The 21662-nt window shown below is 44.3% G+C and overlaps 1 protein-coding gene across 1 annotated transcript in view; it reads right to left on the bottom strand.

Annotated features, from left to right (window-relative positions):
• Positions 1–5048: 5048 nt before the first annotated feature.
• The window catches only part of DIS3L (DIS3 like exosome 3'-5' exoribonuclease), an 86176-nt gene continuing 69562 nt past the window's right edge, over positions 5049–21662 (bottom strand). The window contains exons 15-17 of the mRNA XM_068275019.1: positions 20767–20912; positions 19440–19611; positions 5049–5462 (exon numbers count right to left, since the gene is read on the bottom strand). Of these exons, the coding sequence (XP_068131120.1) occupies positions 5160–5462; positions 19440–19611; positions 20767–20912 (621 nt within the window). The 3' untranslated portion in view covers positions 5049–5159. The remainder of the gene's footprint in view (positions 5463–19439; positions 19612–20766; positions 20913–21662) is intronic.

Raw genomic sequence — 21662 nt, 5'->3', positions numbered from 1 at the left:
GCAAGAGGGATATGGAGACTGACATCTATTTCCTTGTAAGCAATAGTAGTTGCCTGGCTGTCCTGCTGAGCCTCTGCCTCTAATCCTTTTAGCCATAGACCCTGAACAAGCATATGCAGATCAGGTGTTTCTGACATTGTCAGATCTCACAAGATTAGCTGCAGCCAAACAGATCAGCAGGGTTACCAGGCAACTGTAATTGTTTAAAAGGAAATAAATATCACCATCTCCATATTCTTACTTCAGGTGTTAATAGACAGTTTTCACATACGTTTGGGAAGGTTCCTGTTTTACGCACCTGTGTTTGGTCATCTCGTGTCCACTGTTGCTCCACAGCAGAGACAAGAGCCAGTATATAGATGGAAGCCCGGAAGAAGCATTGGGCTCCAATTGGATTGCAAAAGACCAAGGGGAATCCTCCCTAGCACCAGTGAGGATTCTCAATGGTTAACAGAGTGGTGGTCCAATGGGATTCCTCCTTGGTGTAAACATCTTGCCGAACACTAGCCACACGGTATCAGTTGAGAAATGCTGTGAACACACCATTGTGCATCCAGTATCGTGTGGACCGAGCCATACTGACTGTTTTTCACCAGACGTGCAGACAGACTGAAACAATGTATTCAATGATCAGAGCTGGAAACGTTATAGCTGTGTACACAACATTTGCACTTATACCAGAGAAATTAGGGGTAGGAGAAAGTCCCAGGAGTTTGCAGTTCATGCCATTTTGCTTTAAAGTGAACCTCCAGACTAAAAATCGACTCAGCAGCACTGAAAAGGCCTGGTGTTTCTTTAACAGTTTCACAGCATCAGAACTTTCTCTTATACAAGCCTCATTTTTAGCTGAACAGAAGAAAACTGCCCGGGCAGTTTTCCCCTTATGCTGTGCAAAGCATGATGGGATTTCTGATGTTGTTGTTCTCATTCTGCTGTTTTGGTGCAATTTTTTTTTTTACATTTTGAATTTGACATTTGAAGCCTAGCATATGCAGCTGTGAGGGGTTATCAGGACAGGACAATTGGAACTGTGTCTCATGCTCCTTATCACCTCCTTTCAACCAAAAAGATGACTGCCCCCATGACAAAGATGGCAGCCCCCATGAATCACAAACATTTGCCTGTTCTTTTAAAACAGGCTGGGTAAGAGATTATATTACCTATCTATTCTAATTAACATAACTGATGTAATTTAATAACAGTATGTTTGTTTAGGCTGAAGTTCCCCTTTAACTTTGCAGCACTTAATTCAACAGTCGTATGAAGCAGCATAAAAACATTTATTGCAGGTTTCATAGAAAAATATTCTGTAGTTTACATCTATAAAACAGAGTTTTGTTCACAGCAAAGATTATAGTGCAAGAATCCACTGCCTCACATTTTCTAAAAGCAGGTTATCCTCATCCCCAAACTCAGCCACTGAGAATTATTTATGAAGGGTGAGCACTATTTAAACCAAAGCACTAGGGATGGCCAATGAGATGCAAATTCTGAGTTGATGCTGAGTTATGCAAATTTATGCAGCTTGAAAAGAAAGTTCCACTTTGGCAGGATCAGACTGGTACATAGTCAAGCCACAAATTTGCATAATCCTGCATAAACTCAGAATGGTTTGCATATCATTGACCATCCCTTATGGCATGTACACACTTGAAAGATAAATGAAAAATATCAGGCCAATTTTACCCTCTTCCATGTAGTATGAGAGCCATACTCTACACAGTCTATTCTATGGAGCTGAACTCCCCATCAGATAAAACTCTTTGCAAGATGCTGTACTCATTCAAAAGATCAGTTCCTGCAAAAGATCCATTCCTGCAAATTGCATTCATAGTCTATGATATCTGCAGATCCTCATACACACCTTGTTTAACAGACTTCATCTGCAGATATAAAAATCCATCCTGGTGGATTTGATCTGCAGATGAATGTCTGTTAAACAAGGTGTGTATGAGGATCTGCAGATACCATAGACTATGAATGCATTTTGCAGGAACAGATCTTTTGCAGGAACGGATCTTTTGAATGTGTGCAGCATCTTGCAAAGATTTTTATCTGATGGCGAGTTCAGCTCCATAGAATAGACTGTGTAGAGTAAGCTCTCATACTACATGGAAGGTGGTAAAATTGATCTAAGATCTTTCATTTATCTTTCAAGTGTGTACACACCATTAGTTTACAGTGGTCAGTTGCATAACGCAAACGTTATGAACTGCAGAGTGTGAACTGCAATGGAGACTGGACATAAGCTTTAAAGATATCCGAGGCAAATTTAAAAATCTAGCTTTCTTACCTGGGGCTTTTTCCAGCCCCTATAGGTCACATCTGTCCCTCGCCTCAGCTGCAGTCTTCTCCCGGGTCCCACTGACCCCTGATAGGTTGGCGTCATCTATGCATGCACTGCGCCCACATCACTGAGAGCACGCAGGACACTCCCAATGATGCAGGTGCACACCTGCTCATGCGCAGAAGATGCCAACCAATACCTTAGAGGCTGTCAGCGGGACCCAGGAGAAGTCTGCAGCTGTGGCAAGGGACACACATGACCTCTGGGGGCTAAAAGAAGCTCCAGGTAGGTAAAGCTAGATTTTTTTTTTTTTATCGCCTCAGATATCCTTTAATACAAAGACTGCACGCAGCAAGTTAAAATAACAGCCCCATAGAACTGTATGGGCATTGGGCAGTGAGCAGATGTGCATAATTCTTCTGCAATGCAACTGCACACTGAACTAGGCCTAAGAAGCGCATAAAAATACATCTGTTGATCTAAGCAACCAGACGCCAGCTTTCACTAGAATAGCATGTCAGAACCGTCTAATGCTAACTATAGCACAGATGACAACATGTGTATGGCAAGCCTGGTGGCTCTGGGAAGCCCCTCCTCTTCTGCTTAATACCCCAGAAGCAGTAAACAGATGAAGCATATTATTCATGTACAGTACCTGCTTTACACGCAAACTACAATTTAGCACTCTGTTGTAAAAAGCCTTCTGCGAGTCCCAGAATTCTGGCCACCGGATTAGGTCTCCCTTCCCCGGTCTCAAATTTCAAACAGAAGAAAACTGCTCTGCAAGAGGGGATAAAGAGGCCATCTGTTTAACTACCTGATTTTCCTTTGGATAAACCATGACCTGGATAAATGAGAACCTCCATAGAGGAGGGTAAAAATGCTGGATTTCAGGTTTCATTGTCCAATTCAGTAAAAGGAGTAAAAGCCATTTGCTAGAATGAGAACTAAAAGGATGGCAGTTTGGCAACAGTTCAGTTATCATCACAGTCTGTAGGGAGTAAACATTTATTTGCTTATATAGGTCTCCTCCATGCGCTGTGGTTTTCTCTCACAGTCCATTTATTGTCCAAACGCAGCCAGACTGAACCAAAATGGACAATAGTAGAGTGTGACCTCTGCTACACCTGGGCCCATTGAAACTGTTCTATGTGATCTCTGAAGCAGTGCACCAGGCTGGTGCAATATATATATTTTAAAAAAAAATACCAGTAAAACTGACAGCAGCACTATTTATATCTTTTCTCCAGATTTTTTTTTCTTTTTCAATAAATATAACTTATGAGTTCTGTTACTTAAAAACAATCTGTAAAAAAAGGTCAGCTGCCACAGCAAGAATTACCATTTGGTAACAATATAAAAGTAGTTTTCCACGCAATAAGTCAAACCTTTGGGGTTACAGCATGGTTCATACTCAAATCCTACGTCGCGCTGACAGCCTCCATGCTAGACTCCAGCAGCGCTCCCCAGTGCTGGCTCTCTATATGCAGACCATGGCTTGGATCTCTACAGTAAGACATCACTCAATCTGCTCTACATTAAAATGGAAGGAGTGGTGTCTGGGAATTGAGACAGAAGCCGTGGTCGGAGCAGAGGCTGCAGATACAGTGCTGGAAAGAGGAAACAAAAACGTGTGTCACGTGGCCAGAGAGGTGGTGAGTATGCTCCATTATTTCTCCCTTAAGGGTCTCACTTTCAAACTGTGCTTCAAAAATCTTAAAAATGAGGCTGTGATAAATGATGCAGAGTACTTGTATTGCGGAGTTTGCTTCTATTCTGCGATACAAACTTATTTTCTGCACTGTTTACATACCGTAGTTTAAATCACTAACAATTCTCTGTCAGCATTTGCAGATGTTACCGACATTTAAAAAGAGGGATCATTATTATAGCAGAGTCAGTTTAAAGTAAATCTGTAGTGGAGAAAAAAAAAAAAAGGATACTTACTATGGAAAGAGAAGGCTCTGGATCCTATAGAGCAGAGTTCCCCAACCCTGTCCTCAAGGCCCACCAACAGTGCATGTTTTGCAGAAAACCACAAACATGCACAGGTGAGGTAATTAGTGTCTCAGCAGAGCTGATTAACTACCTCTGTGGATTTCCACAAAACGTGCACTGTTGGTAGGCCTTGATGAGGACAGGGTTGGGGAACACTGCAAAGCCTTCCGGTTCCTCTATCACGGTGTCCTCGTTCCAGTGCTGTCCCTAGTTCAAATTTGCCACCTCTAGGAGCCCTACGAAGGCTGCAGAAGCACTCGTGTCCCTGTGTGCTTCTGAACACGATGGCTTCATACTGTACATGCCTGAGTGCCGCGAAAACGTGCTCATGCATGTGCAGCACAGAGTGGCCCATCTTTGGGAGCAGTCCAGGACACAAAGTGCTTCCAAAGTTTCCCGAAGGCATTTTCAACCAGTTGGTCAAATCCATGCAACAGGGGTGCCAGCGCTGGAACGACAACACCTTGAGAGGAACGGGAAGGATCTGTAGGATCCGGAGCCTTTCCTCTGCATAGGCAAGTATCTGTATTTTTTCTCCTTCAGTTTTACTTTAAATATATAGAAATGGGGAAAGATTCAGATTAATAATTTAAGCAAAGATCAGCACACATTATAGCTAGTTTAGTACAAGCACAGCTTATACAGTACATGTGTATATGTTAAAAGGGGACAAAGTAAAAATTCCAAGTATACTGCATTATTGATTGAGGCCTCATTTAAGTTCTTTTACGCACACTTGAGTACAAGTATGCTATATGAACACTGCTTTCTAAAATACTTTAAGTGTGTTATGTAAATACAATCCTTGTAGGTGTGGTCATTGGTCTGCCACCATCCAGATGTAATGAATGGATTGTGGGATGAATGGATGAAGCTATTCTTGAGATACATCGAGCAGTGCCAGTTCATGCAGTTCCTCCAGCAGGGTGTAGAGGCTGCTTCCCTGTGTTTGCCGATACTCCTGGTTTTGTTGTGCAGACTGTCCCTCTGCTGCCTCTTCCTTAGCCAGCTGAGCCTCTACTGCTGTGCGGGTGACTTCCCTGACCAGTTCTGTCCTGCCGAGATTAGAGCCAGCTATGGAAGGCACATCCTCCTGAGTTACATGGGGCTTATTACTGATGATCTCCAAGTGAACGCTGTCTGCATGGAAGCGGGAGCACTGGATCCGAATCCGCACCTAACAGAAGAAAATTATACAATTAACCAAGAGGAGCTGTTAGCCATAGTATCTCAAAAACAAACAAACACATATTTTAGTAGATACTTTCTCTACTCACATAACATATGCATTGCACTGATTACATTTTGAATTCAGTGAGTTTTATATAGTAAATAAAGAGAATTCAGTTTCTGTCAGTTTCCATTTTGGAAACCCTGTGTCTGAAGCCAATCCTGATGTAGTTTCCTCCCTTACTCTGTTTCCTCTCCTCTTTCTGATTTAGTATGCTTGCTGCCCTCCCCCCAGTCTTCAGACACTCCCAAACAGCTCTGCAGTAAGAAGAGCATCTCACAAATCCTTGTGTGCCTTTGCAGACCTGGTTTATTTGTATGGATCGGATTGCAGCTGAATCACTTTCTCAGCATGAGAAATATTGGCCAATCAGAGAGGAAAAGAGGTGTGGGAGGGGAAACTGGGAGTGAAAGACTATAGTTACTTACGGTAATGTCTTTTCCAGTAGTCCGAAGGACAGCACCCATGAGACTTGTCTCCTTCCCCACTTCAAATGGACAGGAAGCTAAAAATACCACAGACATTTGCATATTCATTAGGCAGGCATATATAAATAGGTAACTCACAGTAAATCGCCAGTAATAAAAAAGACCACACCACACATAGTCCTGCTTCAAAATTATTTATTAGTATATGAAAGGGTGGGTCGCAAGGGTGCTGTCCTTCAGACTACCGGAAAAGACATTACTGTAAGTAACTATAGTCTTTCCCAGGAACGTCCTTGGACAGCACCCATGAGACGAAAAATAAGAGAAGTTAATTAGGGGGGGAACAACAGCCTGCAACACTTTCCTGACGAATGACAGGTCTGAACTAGCTGAAATATCTAATCTGTAATGTCTGACAAAAGTATTTTGGCTGGACCACGTGGCCGCTCTACAGATCTGTTCGATGGAGGCTCCCGCCTTCTCTGCCCAAGAAGCTGACACCGCTCTAGTTGAATGAGCCTTTATGGATGATGGTAACAATTTTCCTTGCTGGGAGTAAGCCAAAGCAATGGTCTGCCTTATCCATCTGGCTATAGTCGACTTTGATGCCTGTTTCCCTTTACATTTTCCTCCGAAAAGAACAAACAAGGCATCAGATTTTCTCCATTGTTTGGAACGATCCAAGTAGCATAAAACCGACCTTCTTACATCAAGACAATGAAGTTTCTTCTCATTTTCATTGGTCGGGTTGTTACAGAAAGAAGGTAAGAATATTTCCTGTGAGCGATGAAACTTAGAAACAACTTTAGGGAGAAAAGAGGTGTCCAGCCGTAATGTGATACAATCTCCAGAGACAATACAATAAGGTTCTCTTATAGATAGGGCCTGCAATTCACAAACTCTCCTGGCCGATGAAATTGCTACAAGAAAAGCTGTATGATGGTCAGTAATTTATCTGAGATTTCCTCCAGGGGTTCAAAGGGGCTGTTACATAAGGTCTGTAGTACGGTGTTAAGGTCCCAGGATGGCATCCTTGACTGAACCAGTGGCCTGATTCTTTTAAGAGCACGAAAGAACCGTATGAAGAATTCTTCTTCAGCCAATCATTTCTCCAGAAAAACACTAATAGCTGCTGTCTGAACCTTAAGTGTACTGGTGCTGAGGCCTTTCTGATAACCTTCCTGTAGGAATTCTAGGACTGATAGGGATAAAGAACAGTCTCTGGAATTTTGTTCACACCAGCTCTTATACACATTCCAGGTCTTTTGATAGATGTTCCTGGTAACCTTTTTCCTGCTCTGGATTAGCGTCTCTGAAAGTCTGTTGGAGAAACCCTTCTGCTTTAACATTCTCCGCTCAGGCTCCAAGCTGAAAGCTGAAGGAGCCTCAGGTCTGGATGAAAAGCTGGTCCCTGGGACAGCAGGTCTGGACGATCTGGTAGCATTACATGATCGACTGTAGCTAAATTCTTCAGTAGTGTAAACCAGGGTCTTTTGGGCCAGTATGCCACTATCATGATCATCCGAGCTCGGTCCCTCTGCAACTTGTTCAGAACTCGAGGAATTAAGGAAAGAGGAGAATAGGCATACATCAGACCTGAACTCCATGTTATCAAGAATGCGTCCACCGACCAAGGGTTGTCCTGGGGGCATAGTGAACAAAACATCTGGCACTTTGTATTGTTCTTTCGAGCAAACAAGTCCATGTCGGGTCTGTTCCAGAGGTCTACCAGGTCCTGAAAACCATCTTCGTTCAGAGACCACTCACCCTGATGAAGTGGTGACCTGCTCAGAAAATCTGCTAAACAATTCAGAGTTCCCTTTAGATGGACTACTTTCAAGGATGTCAGGTGCCTTTCTGCCCATTGGAGTATCTTGCATGACAGGTACCATAGAGAATGACTTCTTGTTCCTCCCTGTCTGTTCAGATAGGCCACCACTGTGTTGTTGTCCGTTCTTATCGTGACATGAGTGCCCCTGATCTGGGATTCGAAGTGTGTCAACGCTCGCCAAACTGCCGCCAGCTCTCTGTTGTTTGAAGATCTTTGTCTCAACGCTCTGGGCCAAGATCCCTGTACTGGTACTGTACCCAGATGGGCTCCCCAACCCCAGGCGCTTGCGTCTGTTGTTATGACTGTCTCTGAGGGATAGTTCCAAAGACGTCCGGTCGCCAACTGTGCTGGGATCAACCACAAATTCAGAGAGTCCTTTACGAACTGGGGAATTAAGATTCTTCTGTCTAAGTCTCTTATACTCCTGTTCCAACTTCTTAAAATCCATAGTTGTAATGTCCTGGAGTGCAGCTGACCCCATTGAACTGCTAGGAGTGATGAGGTTAGAAGACCCAGTAAAGTCATGGCGTTTCTTAATGATATTGATATCTTGCCCTGGAAAGAAAGAACAGATTTTAGAATTGTACATCTTTTTCTTTCAGGAAGAAACACAACACTGTCAATGGAGGATATAGTAAACCCCAAAAATTCCATAGTCGGAGTTGGAACTAGAGAGGATTTAGACCAGTTAATAAGCCAGCCTAGGATTGCAGAAAATCAAGACAGAAGTTTATCTGTGACTGAACGGCCTCACAGGATTGACTCCAAATCAGAAGATCATCCAAGTAAGCTATGATCTGAACTGATTGTAACCTGAGCACTGCTAAAACCTCAGACAATACTTTAGTGAACAGCCAGGGAGCAGAAGAGATACCGAAAGGTAAAGCTGAAAACTGGAAGTGCCTTACCTCTCCCTGTAGTCTTATGCCGAATCTCAGGTATTGTTGGGATTTGACATGGATAGGCAGGTGGAGATAGGCGTCCTTGAGGTCCATTGAAGCCATGTAACACTGACTCTGTAGCAGATTGACCACATTGCGTATATTGTCCATTCGAAATTTTCAATATCTTATCGACCTGTTTAATCCTTTTATATTTAAGATGAACCTGTACTCTCCCTGAGGCTTTTTTTTACTAAGAACACTGGGGAATAGTAACCCTGAAATTGTTGACATTTTGGGACTTGTCGTATTACCCTCTTTTCCAGAAGGACAGCAATTTCTTTTTGTAAGGCTATGCTTAGCTGCTGATCTGATGGGGTTTGTGTAAGAAAAAAATTGTACTGGAGGAGCTGTGGCAAATCTTGTAACCTTCGAGGATTATATTTAATAACCATCTGTTCTGGAAGTGACTTTCCCAGTTCTCGTAAAAGTGCGCCACTCTTCCTCCCACCGGGAGCCTGATGTCATTGTTTAGAACCCTGGGATGAAGGAGGAAAGGATACATTTGGTCTTGGCCGCTGTGGTTTGCCCTGCCCCCATCTTCTTTTAGGATAGCTCTTGGACTCCTGTTCGCTTTTCTTTGGGTCTCGAAAGGAACGTTTGAAACGAAAATTCTTTCTTCTAATGGGAAAGTTCTTTTTATTATCTGATGACCTTTCTAGCGTTTCATCTAATTTAGAACCGAACAATAATTCCCCCTCACAAGGTATTCCGCACAACTTAGATTTTGAGGAGGTGTCCCCTGCCATGTTTTTACCCAGATTCCTCTTCTGGTAGAGTTCACCAAGGCCGTGGTTCTGGCAGATAACTGAACCGTGTCATCTGCCGCGTCTGAAAGATAATTAGCAGCATGAAATAAGTTATCAAAGTCCTTCAGTATCTCATCTCTGGGTACCCCTGAAGCTATCTGGGACTTGTTATAATTTAAGTAGGCCTCAGTTATTTGGACTGAGTTAGTCAAAAAGGCTTGATGAGCAGACCTGCCCTTTAAGGGGATTTTCTCTGAAGAGAGAAAATCTGCAGTTCTGTCAGCAGAACTAGAACATACCAAGAAGCTGTTCTGAACAAGGCCGCGGGTCTCTCTGACCTGGGCATGTACCACCACCAGAACAGAAAACATTGGCCATGTTTACAAAACATCCACATTCCTGTAAGTAAAGGAAAGGTGACATTAAATATTAATCGAGTAGGCGTGTAGGATGACACCACGAGTAGGGTCCACCAATAAACTGGTTTAGGGGGTGGCGAAGGTGATGTCATATTTAACTCTTTCCTAGTCGCTATTAAAGGTGGAGGGAGCTATGAGAGCTCACTTCTGCTCTTGACTTTCACGCTAGCTCGCCAGGCTGACTGGGACTTCTAAGCATGTTATTCCTTCCTGTAATCTGATATAATGTATGCTGTACATAGTTAGTCTAGATGTAACATAGAGTAGATACAAGAAGACCTGGGTATCTTCAGTAGGATAGATACTCAAGTAGCTGTAACGCAACATGGAAGTCTGCTTTGCCAGGAGATGAATGTATCTATCTGTATTCCTGTTTCCTGAATAAATAACGTAAACATTGGAAAAAGCCTGAGGAAGTCTATATCCGGTTTGCGGTGTGGAGAGTCAAGTGATCTCACAGTCTGTGAGACGATGGTGTCGAAGCAAGGTGATAAGAACAGTTTATAACAGTGGTGCCTGAAATCCTTCCCTGCCTAACTATACAGGCAGACGGGGCCGGGGCCGACGGAAAATGGTTTCAAGATATTCCACAGCAAAACAAGCGGAATAGACGGACGCGGACTGTAAAGCTTATCAAGCTGATACTGATAAGCTGGTGTGAGAGTGTGCATTGCGTGAGCCAAGCAAGCACACGACGGGCTGCTGCAATTCGTGGAAACCAGCGGCGAACCGCGTGGATGTTAAACTTTGACTGAAAGTGCACATCAGTCATAGCCAAAACCGGGTCGCAGGTGACTGGAAGCTCCGAGGCCGGCTGGCAGCTGCCGCTGGAGATCGATCCGCTGAGCCAGTGTGGGTACACAGAGATGGCTCAGTAATTCCAGGGGGTCCACTCAAGGTTCGTGAAGTTGCCACAAGCTGGGCGAATTGGCAGGCCTACGAAGTCCTCTGCTCAGGCAAGTTGGATTTACGTTGTTACGTTGTTATATGGCATTATATGTGTTGTATTTGGGTGTTATAACAAGGAGAGAATGATGTGTTAAGGTGTACAGTCTGTGTTAATTGCAGCGGGGAGGCTGCGTGCTTTATTTTTTTTTGTGTGTTGTTCCTTTTTCTGTGTTGGTTTTGTTTTTTTTTCTCCCCGTCCAGAGACTGGGAGTGATGCCAGCTGTGTTTTCGCTTAGCAGAGAGCTGCCCGCGGAAGAGATAAGGGGGGGCGGCTGTCGAGCAGGTGGAGGGGAGAGAAGAAAGAGAGAGAGGTAGCAGAGTAGACAGGAGAGAAGTAAGTTTTTCTTCGGTGAGCTGGCGTTTTTTCCCGAGCCCGATCAGGGTGTTTTTTTTCCCTCTCTGTCCATAATGGAAAGCGTAGAGAGATAAGTAGGCTTATCTCGTCCCAGTCAGAGCTGCTTCAAAGGCTTTAAATGTCGGTATCTGTTATGTTGTTTAGCCAGCTCGTCTGTTGTTCGTCTCAGTAATAGCGCTGTAATAGTTCTGAGTTATGGCTGAGATAAGCTGCAGATGAGTTGTGGAGAGAGGGGATAGAGGGAGAGAGATTCCTACGTCTCTGGGGATCCGTATGTCTGATTGCAGTTCGGATTACAGCTGAGACGTGAAGGAATGCTGAGGCTGATTTTTGTGCACTGTGGATAGATGCTGTGTGTGACTAGGCATGTTTGTTTGTATTTTGTTCTCTCTCCTAGGTCTATAGGAACGAGAGGCTGCTATGGGAGCAGCCATCTTGGCTGGCAGTCCAGGACTCAAAATGGCGGCAGTGGAGAGAGCCCGCCCCCGTGAGTCATGGCCCCCACACGTCATGGCAGGGGGGAGGAGGGGCTGGGGGGATCCACGTCACGTCAGGCTGTGCTCGCGGCTCCGGGCAGAGCAGCTGAAAGGAAGGGGGGTAGAAATACAGAGACGTTCTCCTGTGTGTCTCGGTTCTCAAAGTATTTCCCCAGAGTTTTTCCCAGAGTCCATGGACAGGAATACCAGAATAGGAAGTGTTTCCCAGCTCGGTGCAGGGACACACGTAGCAGTGCAGGTCAGGAAAGTGTCTGTACTGTGTTGCTTATGGGATTCTTCCTGTAAGTGAGGCACCTTAATGGGTGGTGCAGCATGAGTTCCCAATAGAGTATAGGGGGGGACAGTGCATCAGGGGGGTGCCGGAGGTGGAAAAAAAGGGAGTTGACCAATACGGGTTTCCGTCGCCGCTGATGCAGAGCGGTAACGTTTTTTCCGGTTTTTGTCGTGGACAGGGCCAGAGCTTGACTGAGAGGTCTATGCTGGGCTGTTTTTTGTGGGGTTTTTTTTTGGTTGGTCAAATATGTTTTTTCCAGCTCCTGTCAATTGTAGCACAAAGAACAAGGACTGGCAGCAGTTCATGGGGCAATTATACAGATGATAGAATTGCCGTTTACAGAGTGACAGTGTATCAGTACGGTGTTTGCCAGGTGACTACCTCCCAAGTGGGCATTCAGGGATCTGCATACAGGCATGTGACGCTGGTATGCTTAGCCCTGCACCCTGTGTAGTTTAAGTGCAAAGCGCTCCTTCCTGCAGGGAGGCAGCCGTTTTTTTTGTGAAGTCTGGGGGTAGTGGCACGGCAAACATTGATCAGAGGGTACAACACACAGAACTTCTAGCAGAGCTGGTATCGCGATGAAGTTCTAGACAAGTAAATGCGATAATGAGTAAGAGCATTGCAGGCTCACCTGCAAAGCAGCAACAGGTGTGGCATCCGTAATCTGTGCATGCGACGGCCGCGCATGGACAGATATGGGGGGATGTGGAGTGAGCTGCAATGAGGTGAGAGCTTCCAAAGGGGAAGCGAGCTTCCAAAGGTGAAGTCCGCGGGAGCATATTTTAAACAGGTAAGTACTGAGGATAGTACTGAGGTAGGGGGGTGAAGTTTAACTCCAATCTACCAATAAGAGTAAACAGAGTTCATGAGAACCATAAAGCAACGAGATCAATTACGATATATATTGATCAATTTAAAGGGTAAAGAGTACAAGCCGCAGGGCGAATCCCAAATCATTAATAAGAATTGATTTGTTTGTATTTCGATTTCAGGTGTTTGGCAATATGGAATTGAGACAGCTGCAGTGCTGGCAGCAAAGATGGAGATGTCAGTCGGATAAGCGAAAGGTTCCAGATGCCAATCTAAGCTTGGAGGAACACGAGATTCCTGAAATCGGAAAGAGACTAAAACACGAGATTCCTGAAATTGGAAAGAGACTAAACCGCGAGATTCCTGAAATCGGAAAGAGACTAACAAAACTGTCGGAGCAAAGCATAATGCAAAGTGCTAATGTTTTTCTTTCCCAGGGTGGTGCTTTTATAATGAGGAGTACCGTGCTGATGGCGATCCTAGGTTGCCATTTCGTCCTAGGAGAACGAAGAGAGGACATTCTCATGTATAATAAGGGGTTAATGAGAATGCAAGGCCCAAGCATGTTAATGTTGGGTGACAAAGGTACTGATCCTTTCACACCTCCCTCCGCTTGGCACAGATGGACCATGCAGGGACGGAGGAAAAGAGCACTTGTGCCAGGAGAAAGCAAATTTCATGGCACAAGGTGGGTGAAAGGTCTGAAGGGTCAAGTGTGCGGGCAGTGGGAATTTAATGGCAGTGTAAATCTGCTATTGAATGCCACACTCCCAGAATCAATGCACCGATCCAAAGGTTTGTTAAAAGGTACATTGCAGTATAATGGGTACATGCAAAAGGTGGAGTGTGTGATTCAGGGGTACCTTGTCTTGGTTATGCAGAGTGAGATGGTTCCAGATTGGAGAGGAACGAGCAGGAGGCGTCAATTCTCTTACCAGAGAGACGCAGGGGACAACATCACACTCTGGAGCTACCAACAGAGAGTGCCTCTGAAACAACTATACACACGTAAAGGCTGGAAAGCCAAGGGTGGGTGGTTCTCGAAACAAGAAGTAACAATCGAGATCAAGCCACATTTCCAGGTGACAAAGAGGGTGGGGAGAGCGGTCCCGGGGGAGGGAAAGCCAACACAGGGAACCCCATCCACACTACACGGGTCACAACAGGGGACGATATTACACAGTCCCTATGCAGCAGCTTATCCTCATGATAGTTGGGTAAGTGAAGAGGTACTCTTAATCGAAAGATTGCAGAGAGTACAGTCTTCCCGACCTCAGGTACATATTGTGCCTCAGGACGTAAGGGGGGAAGAGGTCCAATCAGGACAGCTGGGGACATATTTTGTCAGCGAGAGATTGGACAAGGGGAGGTATAGTAACTTTTCTGGAGAAGGATCTTTTGCATGGCATCTTCGAGATGTTTGGGTGAACAAATGGAAACGGTGCAACATTCCTTTAGGCACCGCCACTTCCTTAGTTCCCACCTCAACACATGTCTTACACCAGGACCTGAGAGGTCAACCTTTTTTGGTGCTAGACGGGGAGGTGAAGCAAGTAGAGTTGTCCTCATGCGGGCAATTCTTGCAGAAGTATCTGCGTTGGCCGGGGCAAGCCAAATTTAGTGAAGAAGCCTGCGGGTTCAATAACGCAGACTGCGAGGCTACCATTCAAAAGATCCACCCTGAAGCCAAACCAATAGTTCCGGTGGCTGAAGGAAGGGTTTGGTTTTTTTAACATAAGGTCTAGTGATACATTCAAGGTATATTCTCATAATTGTTCCGATAAGGGGGAGTTTTCCAAGGGGAACATATTGTGTGAGTGGAGATCCCATATGGATCCTGTCATCCAGGCTGGATGACGTTGTTTCTCAAATGGTTAAGAGAACTCTAAAGGTCAAAGTTTCACGAGTAGTTCCCGTCCTGAAAGAGAACACGACATGGGACAAAGGGGAACAGGGTTTGATCCAAGACGGCCACATGTTGTTACAAAGGTTAAACAAACAGTACACTAAGTTAGAGGTAAGATTTCACCATGATACAGGTGATCTTAACGAGGTAGAACACAAAAATGAGCAGGTGAGTTCCAGTCTGCCCTGGTGGACAAAGGTTCCGGTGATGTTCCAGGGACACTCGGACGGGGCATCTGCAGTTCCAAAGTTCTTTCTACACCCACTGGTCGTCTGGATGGGGATGACAACTTTAGGCATCGTTATCCAGGTGAGGTTGCGGGTTAAAATTACGTAAAATAAATTAACCTGGTCCAGAGATTGGTGCCTCATAAACAATCTCCGGAACCAATAGTTTAAATTAAGGGATATACAGGGTTACGGGTATAGGTTTAGTAGTACCTAGGAGCTGATTGTATAAAGGCGCTCTTTTAGAAGGCACCTGGCACTGCTCCGTTTTGTAACAACCAAACGAGTTTCACTTTTCTGTGGTCATGCAAGTTTGTGAGTGATACGCAAGTGACGCAAATGCTGAGCATGTGGTGTTGAGGGACTTAGAAGTAGGGCTTTCCCAGAGAGCCTGGTTACAGGAAGACCAAGAAGTCTTGCTCTCTCTCTTCCAGGGGTAACCACCGAGAGCAGAGAAGTTGTGTGAGCACGAACATCGAAAAGTGAAACATAAACGAAAGAAACCAGGTACTGGGAGGTTCAGACGCTGGGATCTGCGGGTCAAGCCGTTTTAGGGGGGATTGTTATAATTTAAGTAGGCCTCAGTTATTTGGACTGAGTTAGTCAAAAAGGCTTGATGAGCAGACCTGCCCTTTAAGGGGATTTTCTCTGAAGAGAGAAAATCTGCAGTTCTGTCAGCAGAACTAGAACATACCAAGAAGCTGTTCTGAACAAGGCCGCGGGTCTCTCTGACCTGGGCATGTACCACCACCAGAACAGAAAACATTGGCCATGTTTACAAAACATCCACATTCCTGTAAGTAAAGGAAAGGTGACATTAAATATTAATCGAGTAGGCGTGTAGGATGACACCACGAGTAGGGTCCACCAATAAACTGGTTTAGGGGGTGGCGAAGGTGATGTCATATTTAACTCTTTCCTAGTCGCTATTAAAGGTGGAGGGAGCTATGAGAGCTCACTTCTGCTCTTGACTTTCACGCTAGCTCGCCAGGCTGACTGGGACTTCTAAGCATGTTATTCCTTCCTGTAATCTGATATAATGTATGCTGTACATAGTTAGTCTAGATGTAACATAGAGTAGATACAAGAAGACCTGGGTATCTTCAGTAGGATAGATACTCAAGTAGCTGTAACGCAACATGGAAGTCTGCTTTGCCAGGAGATGAATGTATCTATCTGTATTCCTGTTTCCTGAATAAATAACGTAAACATTGGAAAAAGCCTGAGGAAGTCTATATCCGGTTTGCGGTGTGGAGAGTCAAGTGATCTCACAGTCTGTGAGACGATGGTGTCGAAGCAAGGTGATAAGAACAGTTTATAACAGGACTGTGTATGAGATAACCAAAGTTTTAAAGATCTGGCTGTGGCTGTAGATGCGACAGCTGGTTTAAAGGTTAATGAAGAAGACTCTCATACTCTTCTTAACAGGTTATCCATCTTTTTATCAATGGGGTCCTTTAGATTTCCAAAGTCCTCAAACTGGAGATCAGACTTTCTAGAAACCTTAGAAAGAGCGGGATCTAATTTAGGTGAAGGTCCCCAGAATTTCTGGTCAGTAGGATCAAACGGATATTTATTGGCAAGTGATTTGGGCCAGAATGATCTCTTCTCTGGGTTATCCCATTCTTGTTTAATCATATTTTTCAAAGAACTATGCACTGGAATGTAAACAACTTCAGGATCAGATAAACTCTGATACATATGATCAAGGGGTGATAGAGTCTTTTCCTCCGTCTTAATACCCATGGTATCACGCATAGCTTTAAGAAATAACTTTAAGGCATCAGTTGCAAAGACAAATTTATGCGGCTTATCACTGTCTAACTCTTCTCCAGAAGGAATTTCTTCAAGAGAGGATCTATCCACCTCCCCCTCAGATAATTCTGAGTCCCCTGAATCTTCACCCCTTTTTCTTTTTTGTAAATTTACGGCAACTGCAGTGTCCTGCTCTGGGGGTGGCAGAGGTGTAACAGTGACATCACTACCAGATGTAGAAGGATGAGATGGAGGAATAGTGGGAGTAGAAATAGGAACAGTCCCTGCAGCAGGAATGTTTGCCTCCTTAATTGCTTTGATGGCTGTAGCCATTTCAGAACGCATCCATCCCATCAAATCTTTAAACACCACGGGTGACTCTTTTCATAACTTTGTCAATACATGCTTGGCATACTGATCTGGAAGAGGAGGAGGATATTTTCACAGCACAGATAGCACATTTTTTATGATCAGATTTCTGAGTGTGCTTTCCCTTGTCACTCTTATCAGCCTTGTCAGTCGGATCAGATTTGTCTTTATCCATTTTAGGAGCATTAGGCTATAAAAGAGACAAAGAGAGAGTGTAACTAACAAGCCCCTTATATAAAAACTATTTATACATATCTGAAAGAAAGGAGTTGACACCAACCAGAGAGGCTTCTGAGCCAGGCTCCACAGATCTGGTGGAGGAGGATCCAGCGGCAGCTTCCATGGTCAGAGAACGGATTCTGACCAGGAACTGAACTTTAAATAAGCCGCCTAATCATGCCACGCCAAAGGTAAGCCACGCCCCCCACGACAGCAGAGTGCGCATCCAAAAAATGAGCCCTTCGTACAACAGCTGTTGTACATGTAGTTCCTGCTCCTTACCTCATGGGCAGCCGAACCGCTCCCTCACCGCCGGGCTCTGGGATGCAGACGCGGCTCGCTGCCCCCTGATCGCTGGATAGGCCTAGACCTGCGGTGGACGAGTGACGTCATCCGGCTGGCGCGATCACATGATCGGCCCCTTCTTCCGCCGGAAGTGCGTCAGACGCGCCTGCGTGCGCGAAAATCCGATGGGGGAAACCTTTCGGCCGCAGCTCCGGCGCACGCCAGGTCCCTGACCCGCGATACTCGGCCTGAGTCCTGCAGCAGCTCCTGCCTTACAGACATGGTTGGCTCCAGCTCCCCTGTAGCGTCCTGTGTGGTGGACAGAAAACAACTGGCGATTTACTGTGAGTTACCTATTTATATATGCCTGCCTAATGAATATGCAAATGTCTGTGGTATTTTTAGCTTCCTGTCCATTTGAAGTAGGGAAGGAGACAAGTCTCATGGGTGCTGTCCAAGGACTTTCCTGGGAAAGAAACTTAGAAAACTTAACATTAGTTATGTCTGAGGGAAAAAAGGGAGGAAAGTAAAGAAGAAATAAAAAACTAGCATGCACTGCAACTTCTCTTTTGTGGCAGATGTACCAAATAAGAGCCAGGGGACTTGGTAAATTATATTCTATTGAGAAGAAAATTAAGTTTTTTTAACTTTTGGATTGCCTGGTTAGCATCCTTATTTTTTTACCAGATAAAAATAGAGAATTTATTTTTTTATTTTTTGCCTAACACTTAGGGCCCGTTTCCACTAGAGCGAATCCGCATGCGTTGTCTACATCCGGATTCGCATAATCAATACAAGTGGATGGCCCTGTTTCCACTTGTCAGTTTTTTGGTGCGTTTTTCTGTGCAGGATTTTTACTGCACGGTAGAGCCTGCAGAATTCGCCTGCGTGTGGAATGCAGGCGATTCGCAGGCAATGTATTTAATAGGGGAAATCGCACATGCGTTTTTTGCCGTGATTTCGCGTGCGAATTCGCACCAAAAGTAATCTAAATTGAACCAGGCAGTGACATGGTTAAATTCGCATATACCCTGCCTATGCGAAATCGCATGCGAAATCCCGGCAAAAAACGCACGCGGAATCGCATCCGCATGCGATTTCGTCAGCGGTGGAATCCCGGCGAATCGCACCGCACTAGTGGAAAAGAGCCCTTACTCTTTAACAACAGTTTTCCAAACTAAACCTTTATGCACAGAGTAGGGAAGGGTTTTAAAATCTCTATACTTTTTGTTGCCTGGGTAGAAAATGAACACAATTTTGGGGAATTTGTAAGATGTTTTTATTCCTGTCTAGGGATGGTCAACAAGATGCAAACAATTCTAAGTTCATGCAAATGTTTACGAAGCTTAAAAACGGACAAATCAAATGCTGCTGCTGCTGTGGCATGTGATCGGTCCATTTACAAGCTGCATACATTTGCATAAAATTAGCATGAAAAATTGTATCAAATGACTTATTTGCATCTTGTTGACTATCCCTATTTCTGTTAAGAATACTTCCCACTTCTGGTTCTATTTATTTTATCATCTTATTTGGCTGTGTTGGCACACAAGCTCATGTCACTGCCATTTCTCCAACGTGGCCCCGGAACACCCACCATCAAGCATTTTTTAAATCATGGAATGGATGGCAGCTATGTGTGTCAAGTAGTTACTAATTGGAAACTGAGTTATCAGCTTGGACTACAGGATTGTAAAAGCTATTTGCACACACTCCACGTTTACCCGTGGGGGTTTCGATTTGATCTATGTTTATGTACTTTTACTGTAGAGAAAAAGAGTCGAATTTCTGTTACAAGTGCACAGTTTTTATTTCCTGGGACTGTAGATCATATTTGCATGCAGACCCCCCCCTTTGTACCCCACTTGATCCTGCTAAACAGTAAAAAATAGTTTTTGTCTACTTACGGTCACATGATCAAATAAACAGAGTGTGAGTTGCTTTCCGCCATCAGCTGCTACAGTGATTCGGTCAGGAAGCCTTTGCAGTGATCCAGGTATCCAGCTGCAGCCATCATCAGTGCAGTTTAAGACCAAGCCGTCCTTATTTTTGAGATATGCAGCTCCTTTTATGCCATACCTGTAGTGGAGCACGAGATGGAATCAGAGACATACGGAAAAAGTATATTTTATACAATTAACAAGTGCAAGGATTTATTTCACATTGTAATGGAAAAATACATTTTGAGTTGTAAAAACTTAAAGCGGACCTGAACTCAGAGCTTTCTCTCTGCTGTAAAAGATAAGTAACAGCATAATAACCTTTAAAGAAAAAACATTTCTAATGGCCCGTGCACGCGCTCAACCAAGCCGCCCCATTGTCATCTGATTTTGGTCTGTTGGACGACAATCGGGCATGTGTATTTGTGGCAAATGACTAGACGAGCAACTGATGACCGTTGTTGGACATGTGTACGTACCTTTAGTTGCAACTTACAGAAATCTTTAAAAAAAATCTACAGTGTTTACTTCCTAGTTTTCTGGGAGCACAGAAAGTGTTAGCCTCCTGTGTTTACATATTAGGCCAGAGAATGGCAAAACAGCACAGTTCACCTGGAGCCAAAAGCCTTGATTTACACCTGCTAATTACTTACAGATATGGAGCAACTGGGTAATCTCTCTAAACACACGAGGGGATTACTTGCATTCTCCTTGTCCACTGTGCAAGCGTTTAGGTCCGCTTTAAACTATACTTAAAAGGGACCCACATGATAATTAAAGCAAACCTGTAACATGGAAAAAAAATGCTACATCCCTAAGTAGAGAGAAACCTCTGTATTGTCCAGAAGCATCCCATGTTCTCCTGACCCCACCACCACAGCGCCCTCTCCTTGTTCGCAGCCACATTCCTCTCTGTGAATGAGTGCAGCTGTACAATACCTGCACAAATACGGCAGCATCTGTGCAGTAGCCGCACTCACACATGTACTGCGCAGCCACGTTTGTACAAGAAGGGGAACGCGGCCATGAGATCATATCAGACAAGCTGCTACCGGATATGTTCAGAGTGACCCTGCACAGAAGTGGTGGGCTCCTGGATGGATCAGGAAGCCCCTGGACCAGCCAGAGGCTTTACTCTACTTAGTAAAGTGTCTACCTTTTTTTGAAAAAGAAAGAGTGTGTATGAGAGTGTGAGTGTGTGTATGAAATTGACCTGGTGTTCTTTGTGTAACAACAGCAGTTCAAATAGGGCTATGTTATCATCAATAAGCCATTACGACTGAGGATTTCCTACCTAGGCACGAAGAGTAACACTCCATTGGTGCGGATGGAATATATTATAGCATCACACACACAGCGCTGGTCAGTGTCCTGGTCTTTGTCTTTGAAGAACATGCACTGGAAGAGCTCTACGGACTGTTTTTGGCAGTGCTGTGCAGCCTACAACACAGAAAGAGGGGAATTATTTGTCAGTGAAATAGCCTTTTTTAGTATTAAAAAAGAAAAACAAACCTGCTAAAAGGCACCAGTTATAAAGTACAATTCCAAGGCAATGCATTTGTATCCACTTCTGTCTGCTGTTCAACATCTGTAACATTGGTGTGTTACTGAAAAGTGAACAGAAGTGCATTAGTGTGCACAGGCCCTGAAGCCTAGCCTGTAGATATTCAGCACCCTAGATCTGCACGCTCTGGCTCCTGCTGCTTCTCTATGCCGGTTACACATTAGTTTAGCAGTGAAGTCTGTGGTGAATATCTACCAAGAGAGGTTAAGGTGGCCAGTAACGGTACAAATTTTAGTGGAGAATTGTTCGAGTGATTAGATAAATGCAATCACATACTGTATAACAACATGTTGTAATACCTAGATTATTTCACCATCAACTAACCAATATGTACTTCCTATTCATCACACCTAATAATAAAAAATAAATAAATCAGTTTTCTGATCATACAGTCAATTTGGATCATCAAAAAGTTTATTTTCTGTCAATCTGATTACAATCATCTTATCACTCGAACGATTCTTCACTAAATATTGTACCTTTAGGCTTCTTGCACACCAAGACGTTGCATTAGGTGGCACGTTAAGGTCGCATAACGTGCACCTAACACAACGTATGGTGCTGCAAGAGCCGACGGTAGAGTGAGCCGCGTTAGGCGGCTCGAGTCCTATAATGTCTCCCAGAGT

The sequence above is a fragment of the Hyperolius riggenbachi genome, chromosome 3, assembly GCF_040937935.1.
Source record: "Hyperolius riggenbachi isolate aHypRig1 chromosome 3, aHypRig1.pri, whole genome shotgun sequence".
Taxonomy (NCBI): domain Eukaryota; kingdom Metazoa; phylum Chordata; class Amphibia; order Anura; family Hyperoliidae; genus Hyperolius; species Hyperolius riggenbachi.
This window is presented reverse-complemented; position numbering and strand designations above follow the sequence as displayed.